We start from the raw sequence: 13,222 nt of genomic DNA, 5'->3' as shown, positions 1-13,222 counted from the left end.
AGCCACTGCTGAGCGTGAGGTGTGACAGACAAGCCTACGGATGCAGCAGACAGCGCAGAGGGATGCTGGGCACTGCGAATTAAAGCACGGGCAACCAGAAAGCCACGAGAACACCAGCATTCCCACTTTCATTCACCGGATGACTATCCCGTGATGTGGAACATGATACCACTCGAGATAGCATCTTGCTGCGCAGAGATGCTTGCATCCAAGCACAGTGGCACATCCCACAGACAGAGCCACAGTACCCTGAATGCTAGAGGAGTGACTGACCTGAGCTCACTCCTAACAGACGCATCCCTGTCAGCAAGTAGAGGCAGATCCACCCTAAAGTCAACTCAAGAAACCGGATACAAAAGGTCAAAAGATAGAGAACTCTGGAGAACCTAGAAGTTGTCACAAATGTCTGTCCTTAATTCGCTCAGATAAAAGAATCGGAGGGTTATAGGTTAGTGGTAACACAACTAGACTAAGCATTTGCTCTTTGAGGAAAAAGCTATTTTAGAAATCTTAAACTTCAGTGACCTCAATGGACAACAAAGGAACCACATTTGAAAGCTCAGAAAGAAAGATCAGTAAAATTTACTGACTTAAAAGATAAACTATTATAATCCCAAATTCGTTTTAATCTCATGGGTTTTTTTGTTTGGTTTTTTTGTTTGATTTTTTTTGGGGGGGGTGATTTGTTTTTTTCGAGACAGGGTTTCTCTGTGTAGCCCTGGCAGTCCTGGAACTCACTATGTAGACCAGGATGGCCTCGAACTCAGAAATCCGCCTACCTCTGCCTCCGAGTGCTGGGATTACAGGCGTGCACCACCACCGCCCGGCTTAATCGCTTGTTATTAGGGCAGATAGGGACAAGGAGAACAATACAAACCTCTCGCCCCTGGAGCCAGCCTTTGACACCCAAGCAGACAAGTAAGAGCAGGCACATCTCCAGCAGCCCCACCCTAAAGGTCCATGCATTCCCCCTCCCAAAGGTTTCTAGTGTTCTCACCAAATTCTGTACTGAACATGGATTTTACAGCTCAAGCAGACAGGTAGACTATACCAGCCAGTCTTTAGCCCTCTTCTGGTGTGTCAGAAGACAGCTACAGTGAGTGTACTTACACATAATAAATAAATCTTAAAAAAAAAAAAAAGTGTGCTTAGAGACCCTGAATCTCTAAGGTGTAACTGGCAAGCTGTGGGCATCTGAAGCATCCGGCGTGCCTAGAACCGAATGCTAGACATTCATATGTAAAAACTGAACTGACACTCACATGTAAACACTGAACTGGCCACCAGCTCCTGCTCAACCTTGTCTCCCTGGAAATGTGCTGAACAGGTCCCCAGGACGGGTCCTGATTTCAGGTTAGCCAAACCCACTGTGTCTGGAGACCCAGCCCCCAGGACGCCATAGGCAGTGTTACCCAAAGCCATGAAATAACACACCCACGATTGTCCCTTCCTGGAAGGACAGGGCTCCACCATTCCCTCCAGTGCCCAGCGCAGTACCTGGCACAGAGCCTGCCCACCAGCCACTGTGTCAGTTACCGATGTGCACATCACGATCAGTTGGCAACAGATTCCCCCAGAACAAAGGCAAGGAAGCTTGAAAGTACAAGACTCGGAGAAGACAGACCACCAGAAAAGTCAATGCGCAGAGGTGGCACCGTGCAAGTCACTCACTGAGTGTCCACAGTGAGACAAAATATCGTACTACACATTTTGTCTATGTTAAATCTGGCCAAACCTCGTAAAAGTTAAAGTCCTGTCATTTCTGCTGCAGAGCAGCCTGGCTATGGCAGTAAACTTGCCCAAGCTGGCGAGATGAATCAACAGATAAAGACACCAGACACCAAGCTTGACCTAATCAATCCCTGGGACTGACTAACATGGTAGAGTAGAAAAGCAACTCCCAGAAGGTGTCTTCTGACCGCCAAATAACCATGCACATCGCACATCAAATAAATTAACTAACTGATGAAATTGTAATGGGAGCCAGTAAAAACCTCAGAATGATGTAAGTACAACACCAACTCTCACAGCAAAAGGACCAACTTTCAAAAGCTGTGCTTTCATGGTGACACACTCAGGAGCCAGAGGCAGTAGGAGCTCTTGAGGCCAGCCTGGTCTACATAGTGAGTCTCTCTCTCTCTCTCTCTCTCTCTCTCTCTCTCTCTCTCTCTCTCAGGGGGGCAGGATTCTCTTTTTACTTCCACACATACACAAGCAGGTACACACACACATCACAAACACACCTTTTTACATCTAATCTCTTGCTCTTCCTGATATATACCTAGTAACTAATCACACACACTTTTCTTAGGTGAGAGTTTCTTTTTGTTTGGTTGGTTGGTTTGGTTTTTTTGAGACAGGGTTTCTCTGTGTAGCCCTGGCTGACCTGGAACTCACTCCGTAGACCAGGCTGGCCTCGAACTCTGAAATCCACCTGCCTCTGCCTCCCAGAGTGCTGGGATTACAGGCATGCACCACCACCGCCCGGCTCACATACATTTTTCTAATTTAACCCCATGTTTGCTTAGGCGTTGAGTGCTCTGTGTGCATGTGTGTGCCTGATGCCATCAGAAGACGCTTCCTTATACAGTAAAGGTGTAGTGGGGCTACAACATGAGTACTGGGAACTAAAATCAGATCTTCTGAGAGTAGCAAGACTCTGGAAGCACCTTTTCTCTTTACTGTAAACTTAAGAGGGTGGAAGAGAAGCCACCACAGGTTAGGTGAGCTCAAGAGAACATGGCCCTGAGTTAAGAGCAGCCCAGATAAAACATAGCAAGTAGTAACTCAGGGTTATTGATAGGTAAAATAGCATAGAGGATTGATTTCTGGCCAGCTCTTGTGCTGTTTAAGGCTTATTGTAAATATAAAGGCTGTGTCTTTTTCATCTGGGCACTGAATGATCAAAGCAGGGGAGGAACTCCGGATTGGGATTAAAGCCCTCGACAGCAGGCAGGATTTTCACCTGGCAAACCAACATCTGAGGTGCCCAGGTTAGGGCTGATATGGATCGTAAAACGCCCTTTCCATAAAAATCTGACTTTAAAACAAAGCCCGTAAGTCCCCCCACTTCTCTTACCACATCTTCTCATTTTAAAGTGTTGACAAGCAAGATCTGCTATCCGGTTACTTTCTACAACTCAACATCTCCTATCGCCTAATTCTCTTTCCAAAGGACATCCAAAGGAAAGCCAGGGCGCTGCGGAGATGTGGGGATGAGGAACAGCAAGGCGGAGGATGCTCCCTCAGCCTGAAGGGTGGCCCGTGCACTTCTTGGTGTGAAGAAAGGGGGAAAGACAGCTACTTACAACAGAAAGTAGTTTGCATTGGAAAGGATTTTTGTTTTTTTTTTTTTTTCCTGAATTCTCTATGCACTGCTGGTGTGATGAACTCTCCCTACACAAAGATCCTGGATTTCCCTCCCCGAACCACTATAGACTTAGTAGTAAAACTTACTATTGAGTGGAACAAAAATACCACTGACCACATGAGTGGCAGCACTTCTCAGCAACAAAGACTTACATTCAGAAGACTTCTTTCTATTCAGGGCATGGCCACTGTCTCTTCTGGAATTTTCTATACTGACCATCAGATAAATTGGCCACACAGAGACGCCCCACTCATGTTGGGGATAGAAGCTAAAACAGGACTCATGCTAGGAAAGCACCTAACCACTGGACCACATCCCCAGTTGTCCTGTGATTTACACTCTTAAAACTGCAAGGTACCAAGAGAAAGAAAAAAATTCAAACAACTGCAACAGGAGTTCCTGACTTGCTTCCTCTGATGCAATCTTCCAGAAGCAAAAGGCTACACAGTCAGCCCGACTACTCAAATCAGCACCTAGTTTCCAACTTTGGCCCACAAGAAACTGGGCATCTAGGGCACAAGCACCAGGGGTGGATGGAGAATTCTCACGGTATAGACCAGATACAGAGTCAACCTTGGGCTTTTGTTTTTTAAAGCGATGTTCATTGGGACAATCAAAGTTGTTACGAATTGAAACATCACGAAATCTCAGTGATACTCTGCTGTAGAAATCACGAGGACACTGACTGGTGACATTAGTCAGAGGTAAGGCCTGCAACTAGGAGTGATAAAAAATATTGTCTGCCCCAGAACAGTGGTGAGGTCATAGCAATTCCTGCCAGCTTCATAGTCAAGTGTAAAGTTTTCTATAAATCTGCACATCCTCTCCCAACTTGTCTCAATTGCACACATCTGACCTTACCTAGAATGCCTTCACGCTCAGTGTGGTGGGAGGCAGAGGCAGGTGCAGGCAGATTACTGTGACTTCCAGGACAGCCACAATTCCGTGGGCTCAAAACAACCCAGAATGCTTTCTTCGTTGTCTAAATTTGGACCTACCTTTCAAGCCTTAGTTAACTAACTTCAGTCTTGTCAGTGTACACACATATTTTTTATTAGATTCATTTATCAAAAACAAAGTTCAGAATACAGAGATCCACTTTTTGAAAAGAAGCATATACCTAGGAATTTTTAGCCTTAATACTACTGACTTTTCTTGTCTCTTTTCTCACTCTTTCCCCAACTTGATGAAAAGCCCCATTACCCTTAAGTTTGCCACATCAGACAAAGCAATTCAGGATCACAGTGAGTCCTGGTTTTTGTTTTTAGCAAGTTGGCTAATACCATCTAAGAAACTCAGGAGCTTACTGAGATTTGGATTTCAAAAAAAATTTCCCATAAGCATAATGAACTTTTAAGATTACAACCTTATTATCAAGTAAGCACAGACAATTTCATTTGTTCTTGAAAATAGTTTACTAGAGTATATGCTTCTGTTTAGATTCCATTTTTCAATGCTAGTTCAAGATGGAGTCATACACTACAAATAAAACTCTTTAGTATGAGTTTTTGATCATAGCCTCTGAAATTTCAAAAGTGGAGACAATATTTTTCCAGTCCTGTAAACTCAAAGATATAACTCCTTGTTTCCTGCAGTAAGAACAGGAATCATTTTCTTCATCCACCTGGTTAACATTGGTTGGTTCCAGAATCGGCAGTCTGTCTTGGTCAAGCCTTATTCTTGCAAAACCATCCCTAATAATAAAAGACACATAGAAGATATTCTCCACAGTGCGAGAGAATGAGTTTGGATCAATCACAAACTCAAAATACGACACTGGAGTATCGGGGTACTTCTGAAAGTAGGTTTGCAGCAATCCCAAGATTCTCTCGACTTCTTTTTCGGTCGTCTCCTGATTAGCATGCACATCCAGTTTCCTCAACTTTGTAGGCATATCCCCACTTCCTTCCATTTTGCAAGCTCTCTTGTGATGTTCAAGCCGGGGCTTTCGTGCAGAACGTTCTGCCTTAAAAGAACCAAAAATGAAGTGGAACATTTCAGCTTGCAGCATCCAGGACTTGGCTTCCCTGTGCAGCGCGCTCCAGAAGGAAAGAGCTATGCTATCATCACAGTTGCTCAATTCTTCGCATTCCTCCTCCACCCAGTTGAGGCCCACAAACACCAGCAGCAGGTCACAGAAGGCGACGTGATTAAAAAAGCTCATATCGGAGTTTAATTGCTTTGCCTTTTCTTTACCCAGATCAGAGGCCAAAACCAGGAACTGGGCGTCCAGGGCTGCCTCTCTGGTTCTGCTCACCCCGTCGAACAGCACATTGGCTTCCTCCAGGGCCTCGGTCAGCGAGTCGCTGGCCGTGTTCACGATGTCCTCGCGGTTCTGCTGCACCGTGTAGATGAGCTGCCGGTACTGCCTGCGGATGTTGCGGCACTTCTCTCGGTCCACCGCCAGCTCCAGGAGATCTGGGTGCATGCAGGGGGTCTTGGGGCTCAGGTCGTCAGAGCTACTGTCTGGCCCTTCCTCTTCTTCCTCTTCCTCCTCCTCCTCTTCCTCCTCCTCTTCCTCCTCCTCCTCTTCCTTCTTCAGTGCCTCTTCTTCTTCTTCCTCCTCCTCCTCCCTCTGCTTCACCAGGTGCTGCCATGACAGGGTCCTGACCAGCTCTTCTCGTTTCTTTTTGCCTTCAGTAAGGGAACATTTTTCTGCAGCCATGGTGGTGGTGCGCAGGTAACAGCTCTCCAAGGACTACTACCAACGGTAGTGACGCGACGGCAACTGAAAACCTGAAAGCCGTTGGAACAGAGAGGCCTCCTGCTCATGCGCAAAAGACCCCGCCCCCACCCCCCAGCTCTCCAAGACCACACCTCCAGCCCAGGCTCCCGCAGCCTCGGCGCAGCGTTCCTTTTCTGCCTAGAGGGAAGCACATGCTAATTGACGCACAACGGGAAGGATGCTTCCCAACCCCCACCGTTACACAAAAGCGATCTTAGAAGCCTCTCCACTCAAGCGCGGAAGAACAGCGGGCAGACCGCCTTCTGCAGGGGAGCTGTTCATCTGGAAGTCTGCCAAAGGCTAGGTAAAGGCTTTTTATACACCGCAGAGGGGGTGAACCTGAATCCTAGACGACGAGCAAACTATGAAGAGGATTTTTGGTGCCACCTGTGTTATCTCCCACCGGGTGAAGAATATGCTTTGGGAAACACAAACAACAGCTCACCGGTGACCCCCCCCACACACACACACAGTTAAGTACCCACCCAACCCCAACCCCACCCCATTTAACAATGGGAGGCGTGTTTTGTTTCTAAATTAACAGGCGCGCATACCCAATTCACACCACAGAAAGCTTGACCTGGAGGGTCACACTGCCCGACTACAGTTCAGCACCCTGTGGGGTAGAGCTCCCAATCACAGCCCGTAACCCCAGTTTTTCTAGCCCCCCACTGGCACCCACTTGTACACGGCCACACTTTCAAAAGGACAAAGCACACAAAGTGCGGTTAAGAACCAACTCCACAAACTTGTCCTCTGAACTCCACAATCCATGGTACTCACATCTACACATACACTGTCCTCTGAACTGCGCACACAGACCGGGGTATTCATGCCTACACACATGTCCTCTGAACTCCACACACAGCCCATGGTTCTCACGTGTTGTCATGGTACTCACGTCTACATCAACACTGTCTTTTAAACTTCACATACAGACCATGGAACTCTTGCCTAAACATACATCACACATATATCACCATACTCATTTTTAACGGTTTTTAATGGACTGACGGGGCTGGAAACATGGTTCAGAGGTTAAGAGCACTTGCAGTTTGCCAGAGGACGGAGGCTGCCGACTTCCTTTAAGTCCGCCTCAAGGAATCCAACCTTTTCTGGCCTTCGCAGGCGCCTGCACACACTTGGGATACATCACTACAAGCACAGACACAGACATACGCATAACTTAAAATTTAAGAATGGACTGGAAGCAAAGCCTACGTCCCAGTCTTAATCTACCCTATGTAGTATTAACCTAAGATATAGGCAGCTAACCCTGAGAGCCACCACTGCCCCTCATGTGTAAGATGGGGACTGTAACATATGGAATGAAAATTATATAATCAGTGCTTTTAACTATTGAGTACATACTTACTACGTGTCAAAGCATCTCAAAAATAATTTTAACATACAAAGCAGTGATTTTTCATTGTTTTAGGTTTTAAGAAAAGAAAATTATTTTCAGGCTGAGGATGTACAGGCCTCTGTACTCAACGTGCATATATATAGCCAACATTCAAATCACACATCTTTAAAAGAAAAAAATGCTTCTGTGACTTCCATATACTTTCTAGGAGTATTTGAGTTTCCTCATTTGCAAAATCAGTCTTCTGCGCATTCCACTATACCTTCAAAACTATTACTAACCTCCCCCCTTTTTTTTTAATAGAAAAACATTTGTTGGCATACTTGGTGGTTTGTATGGGTAGGGCCCCCATAGACTCACGTGTTTGAATGCTTGGCCCGTAGGGAGTGGCACTATTAGGAGGTGTGGCCTTGTTGAAGGAAATGTGACACTGCAGGAGCAAGCTTTTAAAGTTTCCTATGCTCAAGCTATGCCCAGTGTAGCACACAGTCTCCTGCTGCTGCCTGCGGATCAAGATATAGAACCCAGGCCTCCTCCAGCACCATGTCTGCCTGGATGCTGCGATTCTTCCCCCTGTGATGATAATGGACCAAGCCTCTGACAATGCAAGCCAATTCCAATTAAATGTTGTCCTTTCTAAGAGCTTGCCATGGTCATGTTGTCCCTTCACAGCAAGGAAACCCTAACTAAGACAGCATGCGTTTTCTAGTAGTGTTGTGGATTGAACCCAGGGCCATGACAAGCCAGGCAATCCCTCTATACCACTGAGCTACACCTACCAAAGTCCTAACAAAAGTGTTTTTAAGTGTATATAGTGTCATACAGATTTGTGTTAGAGACAACAGGGTAACGCCCAGTCTAGTGCTGACAGCACTGTTGTCCCGACAAACTAACTAAAGTGACCTCTTTTTTTTTCCTGACTGACAGAGGCTCACCTACACGCCAAACTAAAGCATTATCAGATGTAAAAGTCTAAGTTGTTTCCCAATGTGCTACTCAGAACCTGTTCTGAACAGCTCAAGAGTTTCGTGTCTGACAACCCATCTTCCATGAAACCAGAGCCTTCAAAGTTAACTCCCTTAAGTGAATCTTTACGTCCCGGCCACTTAATGAATATTTATGGAATGAGGATATGAGTTATGAGTGATGTGCTGCTGACTTATGGAATGCATATGAAGAGCTGAAGGACAAAGGAAAGATGGACGAGCATTTCCTCCTCCTTCTAGTGGAGTAGGCACAGTGGAATGGAGTCAGCCAGTAAGCTTCAAATGGATGGCCGCCGGCTCCAGGCCGCAAGTGTGCTAGGAATGCTGGGATCTGCACGGGCTCCATCCTGACTCACAAGCACAAGAAATCAGACCAGGAGCAGGCCTGTGTCTCAGAAGTAGTAACACCAAGCCAGAGGTGTGAGCGGAGCAGACAGTGGCTCTGAAGGCAGTGGTCTGGGATGCAGGCCTGCCTCAGCCTGGTGGCCAGCTGTGCACTCCGGGAACTGTGGATGGAGATCTTCATTTCTTACTGGCTGGCAATACTGGAAGGCACCATATTCTTCACCAGGCAGTTAGAGAACTTAGAATCCAGCGCGCACGCGCGAGTACACACACACACACACACACACAGCTGTTACACAGTACTGGGCATATCCATTCAGCAGCGGTTACTAACACACCCCTGTGAACACAAAGCACCTAAAGTAAGCTGACCTCGCCACCTCCATAAGCAAGCCAGGAAATTATCTTTGGCAGGATCCCTCCTTTTCCAGAAAGAAGGATCTGTAGGATTGCTGTGGGGACACACAAGTAGTTTGGTCAAATGATGCATTTCTCTCAAGAGGTGTCCACTGCAGGCGTCACTATTCCCAGGAGCTTACAGCAGCTTGGGAGTCGAGATGATGAAAAGGAAACCAGGCTGGCCCTGGCCCAAGAAGGCACAAAACAAAGAACTGGAAAGTGAGCCAGCCCTTTATCCTGAAGCCGACCAGGCAGCCAGAAGCAGCCCTGAGGAAGCCGGCCCTGGGCAGGTGAGGGAGGCAGAGCTCAGGGTGGGCTCGAGCACCCTTCTCTGAGGCGGTCAGGAAGAGGCAGGCTGCGGCTGGCCTCACAGGATGGGCTGGAGGCTGCCCACCCGGGGACTGAGCACAACTGGGCTCCCTCTGCGTGGATGTGACCCTCCCGATGTCTCACCACCTGCCAGTTACCTCTTTTCTCTCTGCCTTATGGAGTCTGTTCTTAACTTACCCTATGTGGATTCTGGGGGTCAAACCCCAGTCTCCACACTTGGCAGCAAGCGCCTTTCCTCAGCTCGAGCCATCTCGCCAGCCCCTCTGTGATTAGTCTCAGGCAGCCAGTTGTTACTGTTACAGCCCAAGACTCGTCCACCGTGCTCCTGAAGGCTCAACCACGGTTGTTCCCGGGGTACCTATCCTTCCACTCACTGCACCCGCTCTTCTCAGAGCCACCGAGAGACGCGCTCACACAGGCAATTTCAAAACTCTGGAGTCAGGGCCGTGGAGAGGGCTCAGTGTGGAAAGGCACGAGCTGCCAGCCCTAACAACCTGAGTTCAAATCCCGAGACCCACGTGGTCGAGGGAGAGAAAGCGAGTTATCCCTTGAGCCACATACACACCATGGCTAGAACAAACGCATGCACAAATAAATGCAATTAAAAAACTTAAAATAGAGCCAGGCGGTGGTGGCACACACCTGTAAATCCCAGCACTTAGGGAAGCAGAGGCAGGCGGATTTCTGAGTTCGAGGCCAGTCTGGTCTACAGAGTGAGTTCCAGGACAGCCAGGGCTATACAGAGAAACCCCCCCCCAAAAAATAAAATAAATAAATAAATAAATAAATAAATAAATAAATAAATAAAACAAAAAACTTAAAATCCTCTGGAATCCTATAAACTCGATCCTTGTAATCTTGCCTTAAAGATAAAATGCTGTCAGGCCTGGTGGCGCCCGCTTATAATCCTAGCACCCAAAAAGGCCAGCCTAGGCTACACAATAAGTTCAAAGTCAGCCTGATCTACATAGGGAGACTCCCTCCCAAAGAAAGAAAAGAAAAGAAAAGAAAAGAAAAGAAAAGAAAAGAAAAGAAAAGAAAAGCAAAGCAAGAAAAAGAGATAGATAAGAAAGAAAGAAAGAAAGAAAGAAAGAAAGAAAGAAAGAAAGAAAGAAAGAAAGAAAGACCACAGGACTGCAGTGGTTAAGTACCTGCTTGTGTTTGAGGCCCTGGGCTCCATTCCCGGGCATTACAAACACAAGCAGCTGCCCTGGGGATGTACCTCTGTGGTAGAGCGCTTACCTAGAATGTTTACAGCCCTGTCCAATCCTGGCACATGCACCAAAAAAGAGGAAGAGGAAACATTTATTCAAACTCCCCTGTTGGGAAGTCACCTGTGCCTACCTACCAGTCCTTCCAAAGATCTCCCTCTCGCATCTATAATGTACTCACTGTGGCTAGCAAAAGGCTCAAGATTCTCAAGCCAGTCCATCTTAACCTGTCTCCTTCCATTTCTTCTAGCACTCATTAAAACCAGGAGAAAGTCGGAAAGGGAGCAGCTGGTCTACTTAAGCCCTACATATGTAGTGAATGGGAAGTAAGGTTACAAAACTTCACTGTGGCTCTGAAACTAACTGGTCATATGAAATCGAAAAGATCGGGGAAACAGGACAATAAAGTTCATCCCAAAGCTTATAAAGGCTTTTTTTTTTACTCCCACTCCACGGATACTAAAAATCATGAGTGTGGATAAGATTATGCAGAAACAAATGATTGTAACTTCTCAATATACATTTACAACACGGGTGGAGCCCCCCCCCCAAGACCATTGCCAGGTCTCTGTTATTTAACTTGCAAACTGAAGGTCTGAGTGGTGCAGGTACTTTAACTAAAGGTAAAGCCTTTTATCTCCGGTAATTAGTTCCCATCCATTTGCTATTTGCCTTTGAAGTCTAGCTCCATTCCCTATATTCACTCTTCAAAAATGTTTCTTGTAGAAGACTAAATAAAAATACAAAGTAATTGTTAATGACACATACATCTAAGCGTGCCCCCCCCACACACACACCTAGCAGGTTTACTAAGAAAGCACATGTTCCAGTATATTTTACTTTGAAAAAAATCACAGAGGGGCTGGCGAGATGACTCACTGAAGAAAGGCGCTTGCTGCCAAGTGTGGAGACTGGGGTTTGACCCCCAGGATCCACATAGGGGAAGTTAAGAACAGACTCCATAATGTCCTCGGACTTGAACGCTGCCTAGTGTCTCATACATTTTTACAATTCTGCAGGCTGTCACCCAAGAGCACGGACCAACAAAAGATGTCCAGATACTCGCCACGGAAGGGTAGATCTAGATTCCTTTATATGCACTCAAATTTGAGCTAGAGAAAGAAATGCCTGACGGGAAACAAATTCAACCCAGGGGATTCCGGGTTGTTTCCCGGGCGGAGCCGGTGTTTCTTGGTACCCCAAGCCTCAGAGATTTCAGAGGACGGTGCCCGGGCGGCCTGATGAGGAAGGGTGAGCATTTCCTGGTGCCTTTTTTCTCAAGACTTCCTCCTCGCTATTCACCTTGACGCTGAAGATTGCAAGAGGGAAAAGCCTGAGCAAAGTGCACTTTGAACGGCCGATCGTTTTAAAAGGAGAAATGGCTTGGCTTGGCTCCTCCCGGTTCGGGGATCTGAGCACGTGGGTCGCCAGCCTGAGCAGTGGCCGGAAGCCGGGGATCGGGGACCGTGCACGGCTCCTACCTTCAGGGCTGGACCATGGCCACCCTCCGCCAGTCGCGCCTCCCGCCGGCTCGCTGCCTCCCCGCGGCCTCTCTGCTCGCTCGCCCGCGCCGCGCCACTGCAAGGCCCCGCCGCCCTCTGTGGCACAAAGCAGAGCGGCAGTGAGCCTTCCTCCGGGCGGGGCTTCCGGGACGCCATGCGCACTCGGTCACTCCCGCAAGCGGAGTCCGAGCCGCAAGCTGCCGGGCCAGCAGCAAGACTCCAGGACCGCCAGAACTCAGGAAAGCTCTGCAGGGCGGCCAGAGACCCCAGCCGAGTGTGGCTGTGGATCGCTGCGCCGGGGAAAGCAACACCCGGGGCTTCCTGGAATCTGAAACCGCGGGCAAAAGGAAGGCTCACAAAGACGCCATCCATCCACGCTCTGGATGCCATCAGGGTGGTCCTATTTCACATGGGAGTGAACTCAGAAGTCTGGGACTATTAAAAATGTAGCCCATAGCTGAATATATATGCATATATATATGATCATATATAATATACTGACACCAGCACTTATAAGCATAGTTATTCCGTACTAGTACCAACAGTGCTCATACACAAAGTTGATATAACATTATATATAAACATTTAGTCTTCACAATTGTACTTTTAGATGTATTACCATATTACGATGTCCATATAGCAGGTAGGGGAAACCGGGCTACATACTGTCAACCACCTTGGATAAGTTCGAGCTGCCTGTCAACACTGGAGGTGGGACTCAAACCCAGGCAGGAGTGCCTCTGCCCTTAACCACTAGCCTGCACAGCCTCCAGTTGGGAAAGGGCTGTGCTGACCCCAGCTGGCGGGTTTAACAGCCTGGGTCGGAAAGGGCGAGCCACTTGGAAACAAATACGATTGACAATTCCAAGGAACTTCACCGGGCTTAGGAAGTGGAAGCCTTTGTAAAGGCATGAAACTTTGTAATGTTATCATGGATCTATATACACATCCATCACAGTGTCACATATAACTCAAGATCATTGCTCTA

At 47.4% G+C, this 13,222-nt stretch overlaps 2 protein-coding genes across 5 annotated transcripts in view; both read right to left on the bottom strand.

The window, feature by feature from the left end:
• Txnrd1 (thioredoxin reductase 1) overlaps positions 1-13,222 on the bottom strand; it is a 39,679-nt gene that overhangs the window by 26,079 nt on the left and 378 nt on the right. Inside the window, exon 2 of one of the 4 annotated variants that reach the window (XM_052165005.1) lies at positions 12,214-12,330. The exons of 2 other annotated variants lie outside the window; for them this stretch is intronic. The gene's annotated coding sequence lies outside the window, so the exon portion shown is untranslated. Of the gene's footprint in view, positions 1-12,213; positions 12,331-13,222 lie in introns of those variants that run through there. One more of the 4 variants, XM_052165004.1, reaches the window with a different exon arrangement.
• On the bottom strand, positions 2,870-6,137 carry Eid3 (EP300 interacting inhibitor of differentiation 3). Its single transcript, XM_052165006.1, has one exon. It carries the CDS (start codon positions 6,033-6,035, stop codon positions 4,866-4,868), a length of 1,170 nt encoding a protein of 389 aa, XP_052020966.1. The 5' UTR covers positions 6,036-6,137; the 3' UTR covers positions 2,870-4,865.

This window comes from Apodemus sylvaticus, chromosome 20 (genome assembly GCF_947179515.1).
Source record: "Apodemus sylvaticus chromosome 20, mApoSyl1.1, whole genome shotgun sequence".
Lineage (NCBI taxonomy): Eukaryota > Metazoa > Chordata > Mammalia > Rodentia > Muridae > Apodemus > Apodemus sylvaticus.
The sequence above is the reverse complement of the archived record's forward strand: the minus strand, read 5'-3'. Positions and strand labels throughout refer to the sequence as shown.

Coding starts and splice junctions, on each gene's coding strand:
- Eid3 (XM_052165006.1), bottom strand. CDS start 6,035: ATGGCTGCAGAAAAATGTTCCCTTACTGAAGGCAAAAAGAAACGAGAA.